Here is a 27,848-nt window from a genome sequence, read left to right as displayed (position 1 = left end):
CAGCTGTACTCCTTGCTTTCTCTCTAGTCCCTCCCTCTTTCTGCCCTGGCCCAGGTTGACATCATGAGAATATTGAGTTGTTTTTCACATTGCAGGTGTTAGCCCATGAGTGCATACTAAAATGAATTCAGTGAATTTCAATCAAAGTGGATTTTTGACACTATTAAATAAGGTTTTCAGCTGTGTCAGTGCAGAAACCAATGTTTTATTTATTTGTTTGTTTGTTTATTTATTTATATATTTTTAAATTTATATCCAAATTAGTTACCATATAGTGAAACAATGATTTCAGGAGTAGATTCCTTAGTGCCCCTTACCCATTTAGCCCATCCCCCCCTCCCACAACCCCTCCAATAACCATCTGTTCTCCATATTTATGGGTCTCTTATGTTTTGTCCGCCTCCCTGTTCTTATATTATTTTTGTTTCCCTTCCCTTATGTTCATCTGTTTTGTCTCTTAAAGTCCTCATATGAGTGAAGTAATATGATACTTGTCTTTCTCTGACTGACTCATTTCATTTAGCATAATACCCTCCAGTTCCATCCATGTAGTTGCAAATGGCAAGATTTCATTCTTTTTGATTGCCGAGTAATACTCCATTGTATGTATATATACCACATCTTCTTTATCCTTTCATCCATCTATGGACATTTGGGCTTTTTCCATACTTTGGCTGTTGTTGATAGTGCTGCTATAAATTGGGGTGCATGTGTCCCTTCAAAACAGCACACCTCTATCCCTTGGATAAATACCAAGTAGTGCAATTGCTGGGTCTAGGGTAGTTCTATTTTTAGTTTTTTGAGGAACCTCCATACTGTTTTCCAGAGTGGCTGCACCAGCTTGCATTCCCAATTGTTTTATATATTTAAATTGCATTCCTTATATTAAGGGTCATAAGTTTCATGAGAACAAACACCTTACAATCAGCAGATTAAGGAAATCACAAGGGAGGGGCACCTGGGTGGCTCAGTCGGTTGAACTTCGGACTTAGGCTCGGGTCATGATCTCGCGGTCTGTGAGTTCGAGCCCCACGTGGGGCTCTGTGCTGACAGCTCAGAGCCTGGAGCCTGCTTCCGATTCTGTGTCTCCCTCTCTCTCTGCCCCTCCCCCACTCAGGCTCTGTCTCTCTCTGTCTCAGAAATAAATAAATATTTTTTTTAAATTAAAAAAAAAAATGAAATCACAAGGGAGGTTAGAAACAACTTAGAGATGAATGAAAATGAAGACGTAACATACCAAAACTTAAAATGTAGCTTAAGCACTACTTAGAAATTTATACCTGTAAATAGGAAAATTTTAAAAAGATCTCAAATCAGTAAGCTAACCTACCTTAAAACACTGGAAAAAGAACAACACTGGACTAAATCTAAAGCCAGCAGAAGGAAATAAGAGTAGAGCAAAAATTAATGAAATAAAAATTAGGAAAACAATGGAGAAAATTGGTGAAACCAAATGTTGATTCTTTGAACAGAGAAACAAAACTAATAAACCTTTATCTAGACTGACCAAGAAAAAAAGAGAAGATGCAAATAACTGAAATCAGAAATGAAAGTTGGGATGTTACTACTGACCTTTTAGAAATAAAAAGGATAATAAGGGAATACTTTAAACAATTGTATGCTACTAAAATAGATAGTGTAGATGAAATAGACAAATTCCTATAAACACAAATTACTGAAACTGAATTAAGAAGAAATAGGAACTCTGAACAGACCTATACAAGTAAGGAGATTGAAGTAATAATAATATTAATAATAAAAAAAAATTACCCACAAAGAAAAACCTAGGCCTGGATGGCTTCACTGGTAAATTATAGCAAACATTTAAAGAATTAATACCAATTCTTCATGAATTTTTCCAAAAAATAGAAGATGAGGAAACACTTCACAGTCTATTCTATATGGTTAATATTACCTTAATACCAAAACCAGGCAAATATGTCACAAAAAAAAAAAAAAAAGCTACACAGTATCTCTTATTAATATAGATGCAGAAATCTTCAATGGAATACTAGCAGATATGAAAAAGGTACTGTACACCATGAACAAGCAAGATTTATCCCAAGACTGCAAGACTGGTTTAACATTCAAAAATCAATTAATAAAATATACCATATTAATAGGATAAAGGACAAAAACCACATGATCATCTTAATAGACACAGAAAAACTATTTGAAAAAATCCAACACCCTTACATGATAAAAACACTCAAACAAGAAATAGAAGGGAACTTCCTTAGCCTGATAAAGGACATCTACACAACCCATGGCTAACATCATACATAACAAAGACTGAATGCTTTCCCCCTAATGACTGAAATAAGACAAGGAGGATGTCTACTCTTACCACTTCTATTCATCACTGTAGTGGGAGGTTCCAACCAGGCCAATTAGGCAAGAAATTAAAGGTATCCAGATTGGAAAAAAAGAAGTACAAATGTCTCTGTTTGCATATGACACAGTCTTATATAGAGAAAATCATAAGGAATCTACTAAAACCTATTAGAGCTCGTAAATTCAGCTAGGTAATTGGATACAAGATCAGTACACATTTGACCCTTGAACAATGCAGGTTGGAACTGTGTGGGTCCACTTATACATGGATTTTTTACAGTATATTTCTGTTTTTCTCTTACAACCTTAATAACATTGTCTTTTCTCTGGGTCACTTATTGTAAGAATACAGTATATAATGCATACAGTACACAAAATGTGTGTTAATTGACTGTTAATATTATAGGTAAGGCTTTTGATCAACCGTAGGCTGTTAGTAGTTAAATTTTTAGGGGCTCGAAAGTTATAATCAGGTTTTTGACTGTGCAGGGGGTTGGTGCTACTAACCCTCATGTTGTTCAAGGGTTAACTGCACAAAATCAGTAGTATTTCTATACATTCACAATGAACAATCTAAAAGTGAAATTAAGAAAACAGTTCTATTTACAATAACATCACAGAGAGAAAAGATATCTTGAAATCTTAACTTTTTATAAAAGAACATATAATTTCATTATTCTACCAAATCTTACCTCATACTCCTGACTATAACGTTCCATAGTTTTCTGATTTCCTGAGAAGATGATTATTGGAGAATTAAAAACATTTTTTTTTCTAATTATGGTATGGATCTTTTCCAGTGCATATTTTAATTTGTAAATTCTGGTATGTAGGAAAGCTATTGGAATCTATTTGGCAAGTGACCACTTTCTCATTCATTAACTTTTTATAGTTTTTCAGTTGAGTCTTCTAGATTTTGTGTGAAGATAACTATTTTTTCTCTTCCAGTGTTTATAGTGATTTCATTCCCTTTTATGGCTGAATAATATTCCATTGCATGTGTGTTTCACATTTTGTTTATCCATTCATCTGTCAATGGACACTTGGGTTGCTTCCACCTTTTGGCTGTTGTAAACAATGTAGCTATAAACATTGGTCTACAGGAATCTTGTTTGAGTCCCTGTTTTCAATTCTTCTGGGTACCTATGCTCAAGAGTGGAATTGCTGGATCATATAATTCTGTGTTTAACATTTTTTTTGTTTACATAGCGGCTATACTATTTTACATTCCTACCTAATTTGCTTTTATTTTTGTATCTCTATTAGTATTTTGAAATTCATTGGTAATTTTCTTTGTGGTACTATATTGATTCCATTTGTCGATTATAATAAAACCAGCTTTGATTTTGAACATTCTCTCTGGTTTCCCAGGTTCTGCCACTAATGGTATGATATGATAATTATCTGTTTCTTAAAAGTTAGGGGGAAATGCCTGTCAGTCTTTCTGGGCTCATTATGTCCTTCAGGGACATAATTCTTTGATAGCTTTATCCAGTTCCTCCTGTGGTCATAGGTTTTATTTGTTTTTTTTCCTCACAATTTGAGTGGATTGTCACTATTTATTTTTTCTTACAAAATAGTCTGTCTGCATCATTGAATTATAAAAATTTTATTAGCTTTCAGGGCACCTGGGTGGCTCAGTTGGTTAAGTGTCCGAGTCTTGATTTCAGCTCAGGTCATGATCTCACAGTTGTGAAATCATGAAATCGAGCCCCATGTGGGGCTCCATGCTGAGTGTGGAGCCTGCTTAAGATCTCTCTCCCTCTTCCTCTGCCCCTCTCCCGCTCACATGCTCACTCTCTCTTTCTCTCTCTCTCTCTCTCAAAAAAAACAAAACAAAACAAAACAAAAACCAAAAACAAAATCTATTAACTTAGCAAATACTGTCTATTAAAAGAAATGTTCTCATCTGGGGTTATCTCACTTTTCTGATCCCTAATTTTGTATATTCTCTTTCAAGACCAAAACTTACTGTTTTTTTTCTTGCTTTTTCTTGAAGAAATAGCTCATGGATTTGTTAATCAATTTTGTATTTCTTATGTTTGAACTTTTTTTACACATGGAAACATTTTTATCTTGCCAATTATACAAGTGTAATAGACTTTTTTTTTTCTCTGTATGCCTTTTGAAAAGATTTTCAGACTTGCTGACAAGATTTATTCCTGACCATAGCACTGATTCAAATAAAATCTAGAGGAATTACATTATGAGGACTTATACTCTCAGGTAGTAAAAGAATGTATAGTTATTAAATACAGGCATACTTTGGAGATACTACAGGTTTAGTTCTAGACCACCAATAAAACAAATATCAGAATAAAGCTAATTGGAGCCTGGGTGGCTCAGTCGGTTAAGTGTCCAATTTCAGCTCAGGTCATTCCCTGCGTCAGGCTCTGTGCTGACAGTTCAGAGCCTAGAGCCTGCTTCGGATTCTGTGTCTCCCTCTTCTCTCTGCCCTTCCCTGTTCTCACTCTGTTTCTCTCTCAAAAAAATAAATATAAAAAAAATGTAATAAAAAAAAGAATAAAGCTAATCAAGTGAATTTTTTTGTTTCCCAGTGTATGTAAAAGTTAAAGTTGTATAAAAGTTATGTTTACACTGTTTTCTATTAAGTGGATAATAGTATTGTGTCTAAAAAATATATGTAACTTAATTAAAAATATTGTATTGCTAAAAATTGCTAACCATCATCTGAGCTTTCAGCAAGTCCTAATCAGTGATCACAGATCACCATAACAAATATAATAATAATGAAAAGGTCTGAAATAATTGTGAGGCTTACCAAAATGTGACACAGAGACATGAAGGGAGCAGATGCTGTTGGAAAAATGTAACCAATAAATGTGCTCAATGCAGGGTTGCCACAAATTTGTAAAAACTCCTATCTGTTCACAGTAAAGTGAAGCACAATAAAGCAAGGTGTGCCTGTATTCATATTAAGAAATAGCTGCAGAAAGCTAGAAACTCATGGTGCATGGGTGACTCAGTCGATTAAACGTCTGACTATTGATTTCTGCTGAAGTCATGGTTCCAGGCTGTGGGACCAAGCCCCACATCAGGCTCTGTGCTGAACGTGGAGCCTGCTTGGGATTCACGCTCTCTATCCCTCTCCCCCTCTCTCTGGCTCACATGCCCTCTATCTCTCTCTCTCAAATTAAAAAGATAAAGAAAGAAAGAAAGAAGAAATCTAGAAACTCATGTCTTCTACAAGAAAAAGCTGCCAGGATGAGAAGGAATGAAGTATGCCCCAAAGACCCATCCAGGAGCATTCACAGGCAGATAGAGAACCATTACAGTCTGGGAGAGAGGAGTACCTTGATGAAAGCCATACAGGCTCTATTTCTAGATTATAAAAACTTTGTCCTTTAGTTATGAGACTCTTGCAGAACTTATTTACAAGTCAATAATTTTCTGATTAAAATAATGGTATAAATTTTCTAAAACAAGAGCTATGGGGTTTTCAAAATGAAATAGTTTTGTTCTGTGAATTTCTTAGTGTGCTGTTTGCTTTTGTTTCCATCTAAAGTTACTAATCACTAATTGCCACTCCTGCACTGTCCTCATTTCCGATCTTTGGTTTCAGGTTTCCTGAGGAGTCTTGAAACACTTGATAGCTACAAGAAACATTTTTGTTGTTGTTCATTTTTGAAAAAACAACAACTGTATTGTTAAATTTTATTTTATTGTCATAAAAACACTTAACATATCTATTCTTTTAAGATGTGAAGTGTACAATGTGGTATTGTTAGCTACATGTAGGGATGATGTTGTATAGTGATGTTGTGTAGTAGATCTCTTGAACTTAATCATCTTACATGATTGAGACTTCATGCATTTTTTTAAGTTTATTAATTTATTTTGAGAGAGAGAGAAAGAGTAGGGGAGGGGCAGAGAGAAAGGGAGAGAGAGAGAGAATCCCAAGGAGGCTCTATGCTGTCAGTGCAGAACCCAACATGGGGCTCAACCTCACCAACTGTGAGATCATGACCTGAGTCGAAATCAAGAGTCAGACGCCTAACTGACTGAGCCACCCAGGTGCCCCAAGACTTGATACATTTGATTAATATCTCCAATTTCCCTCTCCTTGCAGCCTCTGACAACCACCATTCTATTCTGATTCTATGAGTTTGACTATCTTAAACTTTGTTTTTAGAGTAGCTTCAGGTTCCTGGCAAAATCGAACAGGAAGTACAGACACTTGCAGTATACCTCTGCCCCACACATGCAACCTCCCCAACTACTGACATCCCATACCACAATAATACATTTATTACAGTCAATGAGCCTATAGTCACATATCATCATTCAAGGTCTATAGTTTACATTAGGGTTCAACTTGGTGTTGTACATTTGGAGGTTGTAACAAATGTGTAATGACATATCCCTACCATTTGTAGTGTCAGGTTGAATAGTTTCACTGCCCTAAAAATCCTCTGTGCTCTGCCTGTTCATCCTTCCATCCCTGCTAACCTCTGGCAACCACTAATTTTTTTACTGTCTCCATAGTTTTGCCTTTTCTAAGGTGTAATATAGCTGTGATCACACAGTATGTAGTCCTTTCAGATTGGATTCTTTCACTCAGTAACATTAAGTTCCACTGAGTAATACTAAGTTTCCTCTATGTCCTTTCATGGTTAGGTGGCTCATTTCATTTTAGGCTAAGTAACATCCCATTGTTTGGTTGTACCACAGTTTGTGTATGCATTTACCTACTGGAGGACATGTTCATTGTTTCCAGCTTTGAACAATTATGAATAAAGCTACTATAAATATTTGTGAACAGGTTTTTGTGTGGACTTAGATTTTCTACTCATTTGGCTGAATATCAAGGAGTGCGATTGCCAGATGGCATGGTAAGAGTATATTTAGTTTTCTAAGAAAGCACCAAACTGTCTCCCAATGAGGCTGAACCCTTTTGTGTTCCTGCCAGCATTGAGAGTTCCCATTGTTTCACGTCCTCACCAGTATTTGGCATCGTACATATTTTGGGTTTTGGCCATTGTAATATGTGTATAGTGGTATCTCATTGTTTTAATGTACAATTCCCCAATAACATATGATGTTCAGCCTTTTTTCACATACTTCTCATCTGTATACCTTCTTTGAAGAGGTTCAGGTCTCTTGCCCTTTTTCAAATTGGGTTATTTTCTCATTGTTGAGAAATGTTAAGAGTCCTTTGTAGCAATCCCTATCAAAATAACACCAGCATTCTTCACAGAGCTAGAGCAAAAACAGTCCTAACATTTGTATAGAACCAGAAAAGACCCCGAATAGCCAAAGCAATCTTGAAAAAGAAAACCAAAGCAGGAGGCATCACAATCCCAGACTTCAAGCTGTATTACAAAGCTGTAATCATCAAGACAGTATGGCACTGGCATAAGAAAAGACACTCAGATCAATGGAACAGAATAGAGAACGAACCCAGAAATGAACCCAAAATATATGGCCAACTAATCTTTGACAAAGCAGGAAAGAATATCCAATGGAATAAAGACAGTCTCTTCAGCAAATGGTGCTGGGAAAACTAGACAGCGACATGCAGAAAAATGAACTTGGACCACTTTCTTACACCATACATAAAAATAAACTCAAAATGGATGAAAGACCTAAATGTAAGACAGGAAGCCATCAAAATCCTTGAGGAGAAAGCAGGAAAAAACCTCTTTGACTTTGGCTGCAGCAACTTCTTATTCAACATGTCTCCAGAGGCAAGGGAAACAAAAGCAAAAATGAACTATTGGGACCTCATCAAAATGAAAATCTTCTGCACAGTGAAGGAAACAATCAGCAAAACTAAAAGGCAACCAACGGAATAGGAGAAGATATTTTCAAATGACATATCAGATAAAGGGTTAGTATCCAAAATCTATAAAGAACTTATCAAACTCAACACCCCAAAAACAATCCAGTGAAGAAATGGGCAAAAGACATGAATAGACACTGTTCTAAAGAAGACAACCAGATGGCCAACCAACACATGAAAAAATGCTCAACATCATTCATCATCAGGAAAATACAAATCAAAACCACAATGAGATACCACCTCACACCTGTCAGAATGGCTAACATTAACTACTCAGGCAACAACAGATGTTGACAAGGATGCAGACAAAGAGGATCTCTTTTGCACTGATGAGGGGAATGCAAGTTGGTGCAGCCACTCTAGAATACCATATGGAGGTTCCTCAAAAAAATAAAAATAGAACTACCCTACAACCCAGCAATTGCACTAGTAGGTGTCTATCCAAGGGATGCAGGTATGCTGTTTCAAAGGGGCACATTCACCCCAATGTTTATAGCCACGCTATCAACAATAGCCAAAGTATGGAAAGAGCCCAGATATCCATCGATGGATGAAGATGTGGTGTATATACATATATATACAATGGAGTATTACTCGGCAATCAAAAAGAATGAAATCTTGCCATTTGCAACTATGTGGATGGAACTAGAGAGTATTATGCTAAGCAAAATTAGAGAAAGACAAATATGATATGACTTCATTCATATGAGGGATTTAAGATACAAAGCAGATGAACATAAGGGAAGGGAAGCAAAAGTAATATAGAAACAGGGAGGGGGACAAAACATAAGAAACTTTAAAAGAGTTTCTTAGAGAAACAGAGGGTTGCTGGAGGGGTGCTGGGATAAATGGGTAAGGGGTGTTAAGGAATCTACTCCTGAAACCATTGTTGCATTATATGCTAACTGACTTGGATATAAATTAAAAAATAAATTAATTAAGAAAATCCTTTGTGTATTTTATACAGTAGTCTTTTATCAGATGTGTCTTTTGCAAATATTTTCTCCCAGTCTGTAGCTTCTCTTGTCATTCTCTTAATACTGTCATAGGCAGAGCAGAAGTTTTTAATTTGAATAAAGTGTAACTTATCAGTTATTTCTTTAGTGGATTGTACCTTTGAGGTGGTATCTAAGAAGTCTTCACCACCACCACCACTCCCCCCCCCCACCCCAGGTCACTTATGTTTTCTTCTGCCATCTTGTAGGAATTTGATAGCTTCACATTATACATGTAGCTCTATGAGCCATTATGAGTTCATTTTTGTGAAGGGTATAAGTCTATGTCTAGATTCCTTTTTTATCATGTGGATATCCACTTATTATAGAACCATCTGTAGACCAGACTCTTTATTTCCCATTGTATTACTTTCAAAGATCAGTTAACTGTATTTATGTGGCTCTATTTCTGGGCTCACTGCTGTGTGTTCTATTGATCACCAGGACCACGCTGGAACCAGCTGAACATCAGCCTGCAGCCTCCCCATTTCCCCTTGGGCTCCTGGCTTGCTTGCCCAGACCCCTTGGCCTTTCTGTGGCCTTTTTCCATCCCGCGCTCCCTCTTAAGTACAGGTCTTGGCTCCCTCTCACGTCCTTACCAACCAGTCCAGCCAAGTCTTGCTTCAGGATCTACCCTTCTAAGGAGGCAGCAGAAAGGTGTAAATTGCACAAATTTTTCTTTTCTAGAATAATTTGTTAAAAAGTCCCCTGTCAGAAACATCTATCTTTAGTTGGGAGAAAATCCCAGATTGCACATTGGGTACTCTGGGCCTCTTACCTCTGTTTTGGGCTGCTTCTCCAGAAGGAGAGGCCAGGATGAAGGAATGGGGGATCCTCAGTAGTCCTGGAAGAACATGGGGATGTCAGCATGGCCTGCCCCCACACACTTTGCTAGGCTTCTTGTCCGGAGGCAAGTTACTCAAATCCTTGGGACTTGCTTTGTGCTCTGTGAAAATGGGGCTAATATTGGATAGATTGAGGTAACATGAAGTCCAGCAGATTGGTCAGATTTATTAATGATTACTTATATTGTACTTTCTGTCTTTTAGATTTTGTGTTACTTTCCTTTTTTTTTATTTTGAAATAATTATAGATTCATAGAAATTGTACTGAAATGTACAATGGTGTCCACTGTTCCCATCCACCAGCCTTCTTCAATTTGATGTAACATAACACAACCATAGTACAAAATCAGCCTAAGGAGATTGCCATCGATGCAATCCAAGAGCTTATTCAGATTCCACCAGTTAAAAATACACTCGTGTGTGTGTGTAGGGGTGTGTGTGTGTGTGTGTGTGTGTGTGTAATGCTGTCCAGTCTCATTACATGTGTAGCTTTGTGGAACCACTGTCACATCAAGGTACTAATCTGTACCCCCACCCACCCAACCAGGCTCCTTTGCGCTACCCTTTATTGCCACCCTCACCCTCTCCCTCCCCTCCCTAAACCCAGGCAACCACTAGTCTTGTCTCCATCTCTATCACTTTGTCATTTCAAGAACATTTTTATAAATGAACTTACAAAATGTCACCTTTTGGGATTGATTGACTTTTTAAGCTCAGTATAATTCCCAGGTTCATCCAAGTTGTTGCACAATCAATAGTTCGTTCCTTTTTATGACTATGTAGTATTCCATGGCCAGTATGGACAGTTTGTTTATCCATTCACTTCTTGAAAGACATCTGAGTTGGGGCTATTATGAATAGAGCTGCTATAAACATACATGTACAAGTTCCTGCATGAAATTAAGTCTTCATTTCTTTGGAATAAATGCCCAAGAATGTAACTGATGGGCTATATCCTTTTTTTAAATTTTATTTTATTTGAGAGAGTGAGAGAGAGCATGAGTGGGGAAGAGAGGCAAGGGGTGGGGGGAATCCCAAGCAGGCTCCATGCTCAGTGCCAAGCTGGATGCGTGGCTCAATCCCATGACACTGGGATCACAACCTGAGCTGAAATCAAGAGTCAGACACTTAGCTGACTGAGCCACCCAGGCTCCCCTGATGGGCTATATCCTAAGTCTCTTCATTATATTTGTTTCTACAGCTCCTTTCTATTTCTTGACAAGTGCTTCTGGTTATCTGTTTATGGTACTGATAATATGAGTAACCTCTAAAGACATGTATACTGAATCATTGTTCAAGCTATGGCAAAAATTTTTCCTCTTCATGAGGATGGGTGCAGCATAGAGAAAGGTGGACCTCCGTGATTACACCAGGTCACGTGCAGGTGCTAAATGAAGGTGATGCTTTCTTCAGCTGTGTGGGAAATGTTCATTCTTATCAGTAATCAAGAACAAGGAATGCTTCTAGCAAGGGTAAGTACATTAATAGCAATACTACCAGCAATAAGTAAGGGTTGCAACTAAAGGAATTTCTGAGAAAATTAACAAAATTGTCACAAGAAGTAGGTAATAATTACTTAAGTAAAGAGATGAAGTAAATTATATCTTTTCCCCATTGTTTATATCATCCTTATTTCTTCTTGATAAATTCTTTTAACTTTATAAGGAACAGTTTCCATCTTATATAAACTATTCCAAAATATGAGGAAGATGAAAAGCCACCATCTATGAAGAAGAACCACCCTGAAATAGCACAGAAAATACAATGTTGATTTTACTAATGAATAGGAATACTTTTTTAGGTGAACTGATATATCAAAACAGCAGTCTGCTAGTGTCCTGGGCAATATTGTTGGGCTTCTTTCACTCAGTATAATTATTTTGAGATTCATCCATGGTTGCATGTTATCAATAGTTAGCTCCTTTTATTGTGTGTGTAGTGTTCCATTCTAAGAACAAACTATGGTTTGTTTATCCATTCACCCGTTGATAGACATTTGCATTATTTCAGTGGTTGTTTTGAGTAAAACTTCTGTGAATGTTTTTTTTATCAAGTCTTTGTGTGGGCATATGCTTTCCTTTCACTGAGGACATAAAATTACGAGCTACTTGAATACCTTACAGTTGAGCAGATTTATGCAGGCTCTGGAGGCTGAGTGAACAAATTGTGTGAGGGACATAGGAATCGCCAAGGTGGCTGAAGCAGAGGACACAAGCGTGAGCTTTGCATCTGGTGTTTGATGGCTGTGCATTTGATTGCAGGCTATTTTCTTTGTTATGGGCTCTCCATTTTCTCTCAGAATGAAGTCTGAATTCTTCTTGGCCTCTTTGGACCTCTCACATTGTGCCCAACCTTCCTTTTCAGGGTCCTTAACTATGCCCACTATGTTCTTTCCTTTAATGAGAATAAGAAGATGGTGATAACAGCTTAGCTATATTGTGGACCTGGGACTCAGGTATGCAATCTACATGTATTATTGTGTAATCCTTCCAGGAGCCTCATGAAGGAGGTACCATTTTTATGCCTTTCGTGCAGGGAGGAAACCACAGCTCAGAGATGTTAAATAACTTGTCCAAGATTGCACAGCTGTTAAGTGCTAGGTTGGATGTTGGACTAGATCATCTGACTTCAGAGCCAGCACCTTTAACCACAATGTTGTACACCCGTCATCACTGAAAGGACAGATTGTGAATGGAATTTAAGACGCCATTTAAACTGTTCTTCCATATGATCTAGTTAATTCCAATATTCCTAACTTAAGTGTTTCCTCCCAGTGGCCCAGTGGCAGCCCAGACTGGGTTGGATCACCTTGCACCAGGTGCCTGTCTCAGATCTCTGTGTCTGTCCAGCTGAGCTGGGAGTGCAGCATGGATATAGATGCCCTCCTTTGCTGCCCTTAGTATCTACTGCCCAAAGAGTGCTAGGTACTCAGTAATAGCATTGATTAAACCAGTTGAATGAGTGAATGAATTTTATTATCAGATATGCATGTTTGTCATCAGCTTTATTGAGATATTATTTACACATACAGATGTGTAACCACAATCAAGATAAAATTATTTCAATCACTCTAAAAGTTCCCTGTGCCCCTTGCAATCTCCCTCTACCTTCCAGCTACCACTGTTCTGTTTTTCTGTCCCTATAGTTATGCCTCTTCTAGAATTGTTTTAAAGTTTATTTATTGAGAGGGAGAGAAAGTGAGTACTAGTGGGGGAGGGGGAGGGGCAGAGAAGAGGGAGAGAGAATCCCAAGCAGGCTTCACACTGCCAGTGCAGAGCCCAATGCAGGGCTTGAACCCATGAACCACAAGATTATGACCTGAGCCAAAATCAAGAGTTGGATGCTTATTGAGCCACTCAGGCACCCCTAGAATGTTTTTTTAAGCAATCTCTATACCCAGCATGGGGCTTGAACTCATGACCCCTACTAGATCAAGAGTCCCACACTGTTCTGACTGAGCCAGCTAGGTACCTCTCCCTTCTAGAATTTTAGACAAATGGAATTATACAGAATGTAGTCTTTTGTTTCTGTCTTATTTAATTTAGCAGAATGCTTTTGAGATGCATCTGTGTTACTGCATGTGTCAGCAGTTCCAGGTATATATTTAAAACCACCTTACATAGTTATTTTGGTAACAGTCCAGAGATAAACAGCCCCACTAAGGTTTGGACCTGGTTTGTAAGAACAGCAGTTCCCAAGGGTGCTCTGCAAGATCCTTTAAGAATGTCCACAAGGCCAAAATGATTTTCATAATAACCCTAAGATGTTATTTGCATTTTTCACTCATTATCTGAGTTTTCCAGATGCTACATGATGTGTGGTATCATCTGTAGATTGGTTGCAGAAACAGATGGAATCCATCTGTCTTCTATTAAGTTGTCTGGCTTAAAGAAATTTGTAAAAATGTTAATGCTACTCTTCTCACTAAAAGTTTTTGTATTGGAAAATATAATATTTTATTAAAAATGTTAATTATATTGACATGTAATAGATTTCTTGTTAGATACATGAATAGATTTTCTTTTAATTTGAGATAGTATGTGTGGATGGGGTGGGGGCAGAGGGAGAGGGAAAGAGAGAATCCTGAGCAGGCTCCATGCCCAGCACGGAACCCGAAGCGGGGCTCAATCTTACAACTACAAGATCATGACCCGAGCTGAAATCAAGAGTTGGACATTTAACCTCCTGAGCCACCCAGTCACCCTCATGACTTCTCATATGACAGATAGTAATAAATATAAGTCATGTAAACAGAAGCTCTTTGGGGGCTTCAGGTTTTTAGTTGTTGAGAAACCCTTAGTCCAATAAGTTTAGAATCTCTAGACTAGGGACATTTTTGAAAAGGCATCGGGAACAGGATGAGGAAGTCTTGGAACTGAGTGGGCTTGGAAGAGGTCTGGAGACCTGGCTCATGGTGCCTGGAGAAGGGGTCTCCATCAGGTGGTGCCACATAGAACGTGGGCTGGAATGTAGGGACAGGCAGTGTTAGCCACAGTCTTGTTGTCAGCCTGCTGCTCCCTCCCTGGACCTGGTTGGGCAGGTTCTGTTGATGTTCTTGCTTCCTATGAGGAGCCATTGGGCAGCCCACACCTGTGGCTGGCTTGCAGGACAGTGATCATGCGGCCTGGAGATGGCCATTCTCCTGAGATGAAGCTGCAGCTACGATTGGACTTCAGGTTTGGCACTTGCTAAGGATCTGATGTCTGTGCTGTATTCTGATCCCAGGACAAGCATAGGAAATCATCAGGACCTTTCGTTGGCTTTCAGGAGAAAATACCCTCCCCATCTCTCTGCAATAGAGTTCTAAGCTCAGATTGAAAGACTGTCTAAAATGATTATTTTAACAAAAGCAGGTGGGAGGCTAGTCTTCTTACTGGCAAAATTCTTGTGGGGAAAGCTACGTGTGGATTTTAGTTAGTGATTTTGATAAAGCTGTTAATAAACAGCAAAATTGCACCTGCTGTCTTTTTTTTTTTTTTTCAACGTTTTTTATTTATTTTTTGGGACAGAGAGAGACAGAGCATGAATGGGGGAGGGGCAGAGAGAGAGGGAGACACAGAATCAGAAACAGGCTCCAGGCTCCGAGCCATCAGCCCAGAGCCTGACGCGGGGCTGGAACTCACGGACCGCGAGATCGTGACCTGGCTGAAGTCGGACTGCGCCACCCAGGCGCCTCTGCACCTGCTGTCTTTGACCTGTTAACTGCTGTTCTCTTACAGGAGAAAGGGCCTGTGGTTCCGACTGAGGAAGATTCTTCTCTGTGTTCTGGGGTTGTATGTTGCCATTCCATTTCTCATCAAACTATGTCCTGGAATACAGGCCAAACTGATTTTCTTGAATTTTGGTAAGTACCACGTGCCCACTTTGCCTTTAATTTTAGTAAGGGTTCATTTGCATGATGATTTATATATTTGCATATCTACCACCCAGATCGAGAAATAGAAACATTCCTATTACCCAGAAAGTTCCCTGTGCCCCTTCCCAGTCACAGGCTGCTATAGTGACTGAATTACTCTCCAGGGCTGGTATCTGTGTACACAGGTGACTTCTGCACGGGCAGAGGTCTTTCTTTAGCTGAAGTGGATGAAAGTGTTAACAATGTGGAGAGTCTTCTGAAGCTGTTGTGTTGGAGATGCTTTGCCCCTTGTGCAGTCTAGGAGGTTAACTGTCCTTGGAAAAGATGACCACTTAAAGATGACCACCTTAAAAAAATAATTAGGACTTTTTCTGGAAAAAAAAAAAACACAAAAATTAGCCTGACATGCTTTGGTTTCTATGGAATTATATGCTGACTTTATGGGTGCTGTGTAGTCTCCTTGAGTTAACTTGGATCTTGCGTGGTTTTTATTCATGCTGTGTATTTACTTTTGTGCAAGTGGGAGGAGAAAGGTCCAGAAGTATCAAGTTTAGGAAACAGAAGGCAGAGGGCTCCCAAGTACATAATCCTGAGAATAATCCTCTCCAGGAGCATCATTTTACACCTAGAAGATGAGGCTAGGAAGGAAGAGGTTGGGTCTGTGGGTGTTAGAATTTGAGGATAGAACTTGGTGCTTGGTACACAGCAGGTGCTCTGTAAGTGATGGCCTTCAGCTCAGGTGTAGGTGGCACAAACCAGTCAAGGCAGGCTCTGTGCATGCTTTTAGCTATGTTGGTTTGCAAAGAGTGGGTTTAAACCGTGTGTGTTTGGGAGGAGAGGCTGAGAAGCTGGGGCTGATGTCGTGGGAGGAGGCAGCAGGGTTGCTGGTAGAGTGGAGGGAGGAGGAAGCTCATGAAGATGAGGAGGAGGACAGGCAGGAGGCGTTGAGATGGCTCTTGTGTGACTGTGGCCTGAGACAAGTTCAGAGAGTGGGGTGGCACTGGGGGCAGGTGTGTCAGGACTCCAGAACTGTCGTCTATAGTAGCTCTGCAGGTGCCTGGGTGTACGAGTTCAGGGTTGTTAAGCCTATAAAGGATTTAATCGCAGGAACTTGGAAGTCACTGCTAAAAGGGCATTTCTGCTCTAAAGAGGAACAGTAGGAGGAGGAAGAGAAATAGTAAGGTCAATGTTTAATACTTTGTAAATCTAAAGTAAGTTTTTTACTTGGTATCTTAAAATAAGTGTAAAATACTTGTATGCCAAGAGGCATTTGATTTTTCTAACAAACTTAGCTGAGTTTCTAGGAATTTATCTTGTCTAAGTTTTTGCCAGTGTGAGAAACACAAACTTAAAAAGAACTAACAACATAGTAAAATCAAGGGAGCTTTGATTTTTCTGACTTTAACTCTTAAATGTCCACAGTTGGTCCAGCACAGAAGAGAGTTTGAGTTTACATGTAAACATGAAGTTATAGGGCTGCATATTCCCTGATGGCAGATCTTAGGATTGAATGGCTTTTCCAACTCTGTAAGCCTCTGGGTGCTTTGGGCAGGTGCCTTTGCCACATGGTGGGGTCCCAGCAAATAATTTGAATTGAATTGATTTTCTTTAAATCAGTTATTTGGGCTGTTTTAGATACAGCCCACAAATGTTGCTTGGTTGGTTTCCTAATGAAATAGCAGGATGTTCCACAGGAACAGAACTTTGGGGTTCTCGTAGGCCAGTCCTCTGCACCTCCACAAGGAGATGCTGGTCTCTTACCCTTTCCTTCCACATGTCTGCTGCATGGTAGTGAGGTCACCTCCTCTGTGGGATTGTGGGGGTCTCGAGTGTAGCCCTGCAGTGTTTTGGAAGTTTCACCCCACAGTGCTGGAGGGCTAGCATGTTGGAGTAGCACCTCCATTTTTGTCTCCTCGAAATGTGAATCATGATCCTGTGGATTTCAATTTGGACACTAAAGGAAATCTAACAGTCTTTTGGGCCTCAGAACCTGATTAAAGAATATATATATATTTTTTAATTTTTATTTTAGAGAGAGAGTGAGCATGTGAGTGGGGAGAGGGGCAGAGGGAGAGAGAGTGAATCTTAAGCAGCCTCCATGATCTGCACAGAGCCTTGACACAGAGCTCCATCCCATGACCCTGAGATCATGACCTAAGCCGAAATTAGAGTTGGACACTCAACCGACTGAGCCACCCAGGCACCTCAAGAATATATTCTTAACTTCACACCAAATCTATCTGAAATCAAATTCATAAATCAGATAAATAAGCTTTAGAAAAAGCTTAGCTCCTATGGTTTCAGGCATTATTCTACTTTGAATATATTTCATAAGCAAAAAATATATGATCATTCCAAAAACAAAATTAACTGCAAAGCCCTGAATGGTAGTAAAGAAGAAAAAGAAAATCATTCTGAGAAAATTGTTAACTTCGTTGCTTATATATTTCCTGCTGGTCTCTTTTGTCTGAGTCTCTACACATAAATATAAATATATGTGCTTTTCATACTCAGGTTCAAAAGTATGATTCCATCTCAGTGATGTTGGGTGATACCCGGTATTTGTGGTCTTGAAGTCTAGATAACTTTTTTGTTGTTAAACTGAAGTATAGTTGGCATATAGTATTACATTAGTTTCAGGTGTATAACACAGAGCTTCAACAATTATATGCATTACTCGGGCTCCTCACAATAAATGTAGTTACCATCTGTCAGTATACTAATTTGCTACAATATTATAGACTGTATTCCCTGTGCTGTACTTTTTATCTTCATGATATATGTATTTAACTAGAAGTTTGTACCTCTTCATCCCCTTCCCCTATTTTGCCCTCTGGCAACCACCAGTTTGTTCTCTGTATTTGTGGGTCTGGTTTTAGTTTTTTTGTTTGTTTGTTCTTTTGTTTTGTAGATTCCATTTGTTTTATAGATTCCACGTGTAAGTGAAATCATATGGTATCTCTCTTTCTCTGTCTGATTTATTTCACTTAGCATATACCATCTGTGTTGTCTCAAAATGGCAAGATCTCATCCTTTTTTATGGCTGTGTAATGAAATCTAGCTATCTTCTCTGCAGTTCTTTTCCCCTCAGATCTAGAACTATCTCTTGGTGAAAGGAATGTTTCAGTTCAGAGGCCTGCACAGAACTGCTCCTCTGCACATTACCTTGGGCCTTTTTTTGGAAATAGGTTAGATATATAAATTATATATTTGTTTTTAAAGCAGAAGGCAGCCAACTTGCTTTAACATTCTCTGGGGCAATAATTCTTAAGCTTCCTCTTTTTCCTTCCTCTTAGCAGTCCCTGTTAACCCTTGATAGCTGTCTTTCTTTTAAATTTTTTTTTATTTGAGTGTAGTTGACAAACAATGTTACATTAGTTTCAGGTATACAACATAGTGACTGGATAAGTTTAAAAATTAGGCTGTGCTTACCACGAGTATATCATAAACATGATTACAGTATTATTGACTATTCCTTATGCTGTGCCTTTCATCCCTGTGACTAACTTACTGCAGAACTGGAATCCTGTACCTCCCACTCCCCTTCTCCTATTTTGCCCATCGTCCCCCCCTCCCTACTCCCCCGCCAACACTTCTCTCTGGCAACCATCAGTTTGTTCTCTGTGTTTGTAGGTCTGATTCTGCTTTTTGCTTGTTTATTCATTTGTTTTTGTTTTTGTTTTAGATTCCACATATGAATGGAATCATATGGTATTTGTCTTTCTCTGATTATTTCACTTGGCATAATACACTGTAGATCTATCCATGTTGTCACAATGGGAAGCTATGGCCCTTTTTTTTATGTCTGAGTAATAGGTGTGTGTGTATGTGTGTGTGTGTGTGCATGCACACACACGCTACATTGTCCTTATTCATTCGTCTATCTGTGGACACTTGAGCTGCTTCCATAATCTGGCAATTGTAAATAATGCTGTAATAAACATGGGGATGCATATATTTTTTTGAATTAATGGTTTTGTATTTTGGGGGTAAATATCCACACAGTATAATCATAGGATAGTTCTATTTTTAATTTTTTGGGGAACCTCCATACTATTTTCCTTTCTTACCCCTTTTCTTATTAGGGAAGCCCCTACAGCCCACATCATGTAGTTAAAATTTGATAAAACCCAGGACCCTCTGGCCCTCCCCTTGTTAGCACCTTGTTAGCACTCTTCCAGTGCATCAGTGACTGGGATGAAAGGTAGCCCCAATATTTAAAATGTCAGGCAGTGAAAAATGTCCATTATGGCTAAGCAACCATAGCCTCTCACCCTATCACATATTTTCCAGATGGGATAAAGAAGGGATAATAGATGAGGTTGTTTTCTGTTCATTTATGTACTCACTGGTTATTCACTGAGCACCATTTGTGCGGGATCATGAGCATTGGTAGGTGGTTGCTGATAAGTGACGGTGTGGCCAGGGGGCAGATAATGCAAAATGGGAAGGAAGGGTTGAAGCAGCTGGTTGGGCCCTGCCGGCCTGTGGACACAGCGGCCTGTGTTTTGGGTTCCTGGGCTGTGCAGTTAAGCTGTATGTGAGGGCGAACTTACATCCATAGCCATGAGGAGCTCAGTCACTGTCCCTGTCCCTGTCCCAGACTCCTCACTCCTGCCCCTGCCACACACCTTGTGCACTGCCAATGGGCCCTGTGCTGTGCCCTGACTCAACCCTATGGAAGAAGCAGGATCTCTGAGGGTCATATGGCCAAGGGATGTGATCACACAGGAGGTCAAAGGGTCCTGGTACTCATTTGTTCCTGGACACGAGGAGTGAGGTGTGTTCTGGCCTGGGCAGATCCCACAACCCTCCTCCTTGCACCACTTGACCTGGCCCTTTGTGGAGTTTCTGCTGACTCAGACCAGTAGTTCCCAGTGGTTCCTCTGGCCACTTACTCTCTCTGGAGCTCTCTGACACCCCGGACTGACCAGGGACCTTCATTCCAGAGAGGTTTACAGGTGGCATTTGCTGGACTTGGTGCATTCACTGCCTCCTTTTTCATGGATATTTCTAAAACAGAAATAAAGGTGAACTGGAAGATAAGTTTTGTGGAATGAGGTCCTCCTGGAGTAGAATTTGGCTTCTCAGTTCCTAGATTTCTCAGGCCTAGAAGCTTTTGGGATTAGCTGCTAATCCTCATTAAACACTTTTCACAGGTAGGGGGTCCTCTCAGAGCACTGGGGAAGTTTGTAAGTAGCTTAGCCGCCTTCTCTTCCGACACAGAACCAGCCTGAGGTCTGAGAGCTGAGCCAGTGGAAGCCAAGTGCCCTCAGTCCTTGATGACACCCACTTTCTGCTTGGCGTGGGAGGGGGAGGGTGGGTAATTCCAGCCTCAGGAGTGGAATTAAGACAGACTGGGTGTGGAATGGACAGTGGGCACCAGGTTCCAGCTTTCAGAGTTTTATTGAGGAAGTCATTTCACTTCACAGTTGTCAGATGATGAACTGGCCCAATAAGCTGCAGCCTTCAGTTTCCACAACATGGAACAAAGTCCCAGAATGGAGATTGAAGGAGTAGGTACCTGTGTCTGAAATAGCACAAGAAAGAGAGGTCCTTTCCAAGGGCCTTCTGGTAGGGAGGCTTCTCTGAGTCCCATTGCCAGAGTAAGATCTGAGCTCCAGAGCATGGCCACATTCATCCTTGGGCGCAGATGTAACAAATAACCACAAACTGGCTGGCTTAAAACAACAGAATTTTATTCTCTCCCAGTTCTAGAGCCTGGAAGCCTGAAATCAATATGTCACAGGCCTATGCTCCCTGAGACTCTGGGCACAGTCCTTCTGTGCCTCCTCCTAGCCTTTGGTGGTGGCTGGTAGTCCGTGGTGTTCCTCGGCTTGTAGCTGCCTCTGTGGTCATGCGGCTGCCTCCTCCTGGTGTCTTTACACTGTCTTCCTCTGTCCTTGTCTGTGTCAGTGTCCCAATTTTCCTTTTTGATGAGGACACCACTTACACTGGATCAGGGTCCACCTCATGATCTCACTTTAGCTTAATTATCTCTGTAAAGACCCTATTTCCAAATAAAGTCACATTCTGATGGGCTGGGGGTTGGGACTTCAGTGTATCTCTTTGGGGGGGCACTAATCAACTCCTAGAAAGGACAGTAGGGCCAGTCTGTATCAGAGCCATTTCCCTTCTTCCTTCCCATCTGATTAGCTAAGAGTGTGGGCTATGGAGCCAGACTGCCTGGGTGCAAGTCTCAGTTCTGTGATATGTGAGCTGGTGACTTAACAAGAGCCATAAAATGGAAGTGGTGGTATGCACATCACAGGAAGCACTACAGGAGGGTATGCGCAGTGCAGGGCTGGCATGGTGGGAACACCAGGAAGTGTGATGCTACCTCCTTTGATGGGCATTCTTCTTTTGAGAGAAAGGAATGATTAAAGTTGAAAAAATTTAGGCTGCTTCTTAGGGAAGAGATGGGTTAAGAAACTGGAGGTACAGGCAGCAGCCTTGGTGAGTGGATTTGTCTCCTTGCATGGTGTGAAATTCTCAGGGCATTTCTGGGGAAGGAGCTTGTGTGTACCCCCATGTCCTCCCGAGGGGGTATTTCATTTCTTCAGCAAATGTGTAGTGAGCTGCAGTGGGCATTTGAAGAAGTGAGAGCTAGATGTGCAGGTATGTGGCAGGAGAGCACTCAGGTTGTGAGGACAGCAAGTGCAAAGGCCCTGAGGTGGAAGATCAATGGTTGTGGCTCACAAATGGGATGATAACAGGAGATGAGCATGTTTGACTTTTGTACCATGTGGATATATGCAGTTATGTGATGAAACTACTCTCTTCACCAAAGAAAACTGTACAGAGGTATGTGACTCCCTTATGCAAGGTGGGATTGGCTAGTCAGTACCATCCTGCTCTTTGTTGCTACCCCTTTTGGGAGTTGCCATTTTATAAAGTAAGTTGCACCTTAAGGTTTTGGGTTTTTTTTAAGTGTTTCAATTTTTAACTAAATATATCTTTAAAAATTGTGTTCGCCACAAGAAGTAAAATACAACAGTATATAAAGGAAAAATTAAATATCCCCTATCTGCCCTGTGCATGTGCTCATGTGCACACACACACACTCTTCACTAACAGCCTGGTCTGTGTCTTCCTGTATTTCTTTACAAGGCACATGTGGGTGGTGGTGGTGTGATGTTGCTTGCTTGTTTTTACAATAGCAGTGTAGGACTGTGCAGTATACATGTCATCTCTCTCCTTCCCTGCTCTTCTGCCTGTAGTTCGTGGACATTCCTCCAGGTCAGTGGGTCTTGACTGGTCTCCAGCTAAAGGCTCCCGGATTTTCCTTAGTGTGGGTGCCCCACAGAATCCTGTCCTCTTGGCAGGCGACCTATAAAATCTAGGGCTCCTGCTGTACAGTTCCACTCAGCGTCACTCAACTCTGGATGGACTCTGTGGATTCCCTGCACCCATACCTTATCTTCCACTGGCCTGTCGGCATGAAGTGACGGATTTAGAAACTTTGGGACCCCACTTGACTGACTCATACCCACAATCACTTGGTCACTGAGTGCTGTGGCCCCAGCTCCAGAACACGCCATCTGCCTGTCACTTTTCCCACAGTCCCTTCCACCAGCACCCTGACTCCAGCCTTCAGTTGCGGCTTAGCCAGGCCTGGCTGGCCTCCCCATCTCCAGCCTCTCTCAGGGCCACAATGTCCCTGAGGCTCTTCGGGGATCTTGCGTTCCCTCACTTGTATCTTCTCACCTTGAACAACCATCAGAGGACCATCACTACTCAGACCTCGTCTTTGCTGGAGGATGTGCAGGTGTGCTTGCAGTATTCCAGCACCCTCTCTCTCAGCTCTGCATCTGAGGCTGGAGGGCCCTGTGCACCTGGCATTCTTGCTTTGGAAAAGACTTTGCACTTCTTAAGAGCTTTGCCTCTGCTGTATGTGTGTGCACGTGTGTGCGTGTGTGTCCATCTGCCCCCACTAATCCTGGTTTCCATCTCTTTGTCCCCCCCACAGTGAGGGTTCCCTATTTCATTGACTTGAAAAAACCGCAGGATCAAGGTTTGAATCACACGTGTAATTACTACCTCCAGCCAGAGGAAGACGTGACCATTGGAGTCTGGTGAGTGCTGGGCAGTGTGGCCAATGTCGTCCAAGACGATTGTGCATCCATTTTTATCTTCACCCTCCCCTGTTTCCAAAACAGAGATCTTGGCTAAATTTGATCCTAATGGATGGAACACGATGAGATGGCACCAAATTCTGTTCTGAGATTTTCAAATAGCGAAGGCTTTGTGAACCAGGCTGTTTGTTGCAGAGAACTTTATTTCCAGGGGGAAAAAGGAGAGTATGAGTATGGAATCATGAGCACAGGTTCGAAATGCACCCTTTCTTCTCAGAGAAGGGAGCATCTAAACATTGGAGATAGCTGGATTTCTTTCATGTGCAGCACTCCCAGCAGTTGATAATGGTGGTGTTTGCTATCTTCCTCATATTTACTTTTTTGAGCCACAAATTTAAATTGGATGTAAGCTCTGTGACTTCTCTGTGACTCCTTGGAATCTATTTTCATGTTTTTTTTGCTGTGGAAAAGTGGGTGTTTCTGAACAACTAAATTAAAATTGACTAATTTTCTGTGGTGTTTTCCTTTTTCTCTCAGAAGCAGCTCAGCATCACTGCCCCTTTATGTGGCTGGGTTTCCCTTTCAGTAGCCATAATGTCTCTCTCTGCTGTCACAGAAAACTGCTGTGTATGTGAGATGCTTCTAAACAAAATGCTGTGGGTGGCTTCCCAGTGTGGGCTGTGGGGAAGTTCAGGCATTTCTAATGGTCCTGGGTAAAGAATATAAAATAGGAAGGGAGATTATTGTTCTAGGAGTTGATGCTGGCACTAGTCTTTTGTTATTGCTGGTTTAATTTAATCTTGCATTTGCTGACCAATGTGTATGCATGGGACACTTTGCTCTTCTGTCTTCAGTCAGAAGCTTGGCGTGTTTTGCTCAGAGCTCTTTGGTGAGGAAATTAGTCAGCCCTCCTGCTGGTTAGTGTGGTCTGTGCTTTGAGACACAGGGAGTTAGTGGGGACCTCTTCCTCAGGTAGGGCAGTTATATAGCGGGAGGGGTGTTTGTGGTGCTGATAGGCTGAAAGCTCTCACAGCAGTCACACAAGAAGGTTGTACTTAGTGACAACAATGGTGAGACCAAGGGTAGTGACAGCCAGGCTGTATGCTGCTGGGCCCCTGCTGCCTGCCCACGTCTGCACCCTGTGTTTTCATGAGGACTGTGTGGGCCCTCGGGTGGCAGTAGGCTTGTTCTCAGTTGCTTGTCTATGGGCATAAACTCTCTACCTGGCAGAGGGCAGGAGAGCCCTGGGAAAATAGGGTCCCTCCCCTCTGACTGTGAACTTCCCTGGCCTTTAGGAGCCTGCGGTTTGGAGTAGGCTGCTTCCCAGAAGTGAATCAGCTTCAAGTACCTTTATTTTTTGTATTTAATTTTGTTTTAGTTTATTTAGAGAGAGACAGACACAGCATGAGTGGGGGAGGGGCAGAGAGAGTGGGGGTAGAGAGAGAATCCCAAGCAGGCTCCATGCTGCCAGTGCAGAGTCCAATATAGGGCTCAAACTCATGGAACTGTGAGATCATGACCTGAGCCAAAACCAAGAGTCGGACGCGTAACCAACTGAGCCATCCAGGTGTTCTCCAGCACCTTTAAAATGTGCCTTTCCATCCCATGGATTTGTAATTGCCAGAGAGTGATAATTATGGTCAGAATCACCCAAAATGCAAGCCTCTGGAATGAACCAAAGAAATGTTAGAAATTAAATACTAAAACTTAAGAGCTAGAAAATTTAAAAAAATGGCCATTTAATACTTTCAAACATTCTTGCTAATAAATGTATGTTTTACAGACCCTCCTCTGTGATTAAAAGTATTTGTTGTGGACTGACTTCAGATTAACCGGAGCATCTTCCTAGAGGACAGTTCTGGCCAGAGAGACCGAGCCCACCTGCCTGGCCAGGTGTGGGATGAGTCAGGCTTATTGCCAGTTCATCCACACAGCATGTCAGCCTGCAGCATCTCCTCCTACAGAGATGGGTCTGCTCCCAGATGCCTTGTGAGCAGGCCCTTGAATGTGTTGTGCATTAGAAAGGGTGCTTTAAGGATGGCCAGGCTTCTAGTCCAGCTCATAAAGATCAGTGTTGCTGAATTAGTACCCATGATAGCATGAACTATCTTAAGTACATTGTGAGTTAAATTGTGTACAGTTTAAAAATATAGGTATGTATGAACATTAAAAAAAATTTTTTTTAAATATAGGTATGTATAAGAGAAAATGATGTTACTTGGCTAGTATTTATTAAGTGCTCATTCTGTGTAAGGCCCAGGTGAAGGCCTGGTGACTGAGCCAGAATAGATTGTACCTTACAGAACTCCAGTTCACACGCAAGAAACCCTACCTCATACTCGCCCCTGCCCCACGCAACTGCTACCAGAGGGAGCTTCTGTGGCCCAGAGGGGGCCCAGGTGCAAGTCAGGAAATCTGTCAGAAACCATCCCTGTAGCTTGAAGCTCTGTAGTTATTTCTCCTTGTGATGAGGGCAGTTTGTCTCTCCAGCCCTCCTGTCCTGTTCTCTGCTCAGTTGTGACTCTGTTCCTCCATCATTCTATCAACAATTGCCATCATTTGATTATGTCACTCTGCTCTGCTTCTGTTTCAGGCACACTGTCCCTGCCGTCTGGTGGAAGGACGCCCAAGGAAAGGACCAGATGTGGTATGAGGATGCCTTGGCTACCGGCCACCCTATCATCCTGTACCTGCACGGAAATGCAGGCACCAGGTGAGGAAGAGGAGCCCACGCAGTATGTCTTCTCTGATTGCTGACTTCTTTATGAGGTGGGAAGGTCCTGGCCCAGTTGGTTCTACTGATCCACTGCAGTGAGGGAGTGTGCAGACAGTGGGGCTATGGAGCATCCTGAGAACACAGGAAAAGGCAGTGTTTATGGAGTTTGGGGAAAAGGGGTCAAGGTGAAACTTTCATGAAGCAGTGTCCCTATAGGCTCAGAGCAAAGTGGGCTGTGTGCATGATGGGCCCAGGTGCAGTTTCCTTGGGAACTCCTTTTTTTTTTTTTTAAGTTTATTTATTTATTTTGAGGGAGGGAGCACAAGCAGGGGAGGGGCAGAGAGAGAGAATCTCAAGCAGGCTCCACACCATCAGCATACAGCCTGACTTGGGGCTCGAGCCCATGAACCATGAAATCATGACTCAAGCCAAAACCAAGAATCAGATGCCTAATCAACTGAGCCACCCAGGCACCCTGGGAACTCCTGTGTTAAGCAGGTATGGGAAGCTGTGTCCAGGAACCCCTTATGTGAGCCTGGCACCTAGGTGGAGTGGAGGAAGCTGTGTCTCTGTCATAGTGACCCAGATTCTGGGCCAGAGTGGGTGTTTCCTTCTTCCTGATAGAATTTAAAGGGCAAAGTGAGGGCCTGTGATTTAGGAAATAAGTTTCTCTGAGTAAGGAACAGTGGTCCCTCAGAGGGGTCATTGTGACACTTTAGGACTTCAGCACTCCTGCAGAATGCTGTCTCCTGTTCATCAGCCACCCCTGTCATCCCACCGTGAGGATCTGTTGTCCCAGGGGGTGCTCTGTCATCCCAGGGTGGGGGTCTGTCATTCCAGGGTAAGGATCTGTCATCCCAGTGTGAGGATCTGCCATGCCAAGGTGGGGGTCTGTCATCCCAGGGTGGAGTCTGTCATCCTAGTGTGAGGGTCTGTCATCCCAGTGTGGGGGTGTGTCATCCCAGTGTAAGTGAGGATCTGTCGTCCCAGTGTGGGAGTCTGTTGTCCTGTATGAGGAGGGTCTGTTGTCCCAGGGTAAGTATCTGTTGTCCAAGGTGGGGATCTGTCTTCCCAGTATGAGTCTGTCATCCCACTGTGAGGGTCGCAGGCAGTCTGGCACTTTCTCACTGGCAGGCGTGCCCGTCTTCAGGCGAAGGCATACTTCCTTGCAAGGGGCAATGATTGCTGAGAGGTGGGGGTACATCAAAGGAGGGGTGGCCAAAAGCAGAGGGAGGCCAGAGGCACCCCAGCTGGGTGCGCACAGATAGGCTTGTCAGTGCTGTCACATCAGCTGATGAGTGTGAGTTGTCTATCCCAGCTGTAAGTCAATGATGCCAGTGTGTCCTGCTGGGCCACTGCTGAGGCACTGTCTGTACCAGGCAAAACCCTTTGCCCAGGTTTATCCCAGGTGCTTTTCAAGAGTGGCTTTAGTGATGTGTCCTTCAGATTAGCTGGGAGGGTCTGTCATCCCAGGGTGGGGGTCTGTTCCTTCTACCCATGTGGTTGACCTTACAGAAGAGTCTCTGGAAGAGCAGGGTGGGTGAGGGAGGAGGTGCGTTTTCTGAACAAAGCAGTGCCTGAAAACCTCCAGGAGGGTCACTGTTGTTGCAGCTTCCTTAGGGTGTGTGAGAAAGAGCCAGCAGGAGCCGACAGGAGGGAGGGCCACAGCAGGGTCTGGATGAGGGTCAGTGTGGCACCTTGGCTGGGGGGATGTCATTTTATAA

The 27,848-nt window shown here is 41.8% G+C and overlaps 1 protein-coding gene across 2 annotated transcripts in view; it reads left to right on the top strand.

Moving 5' to 3' along the window:
- ABHD12 (abhydrolase domain containing 12, lysophospholipase) overlaps positions 1-27,848 on the top strand; it is an 85,616-nt gene that overhangs the window by 42,424 nt on the left and 15,344 nt on the right. For both annotated transcript variants that reach the window (XM_042981020.1, XM_042981021.1), the window contains exons 2-4: positions 15,197-15,321; positions 23,303-23,408; positions 26,002-26,121. In XM_042981020.1, coding sequence (XP_042836954.1) covers positions 15,197-15,321; positions 23,303-23,408; positions 26,002-26,121 — 351 coding nt within the window. The remainder of the gene's footprint in view (positions 1-15,196; positions 15,322-23,302; positions 23,409-26,001; positions 26,122-27,848) is intronic.

The sequence above is a fragment of the Panthera tigris genome, chromosome A3, assembly GCF_018350195.1.
Source record: "Panthera tigris isolate Pti1 chromosome A3, P.tigris_Pti1_mat1.1, whole genome shotgun sequence".
NCBI classification, from domain to species: Eukaryota; Metazoa; Chordata; class Mammalia; order Carnivora; family Felidae; genus Panthera; species Panthera tigris.
The sequence above is the reverse complement of the archived record's forward strand: the minus strand, read 5'-3'. Positions and strand labels throughout refer to the sequence as shown.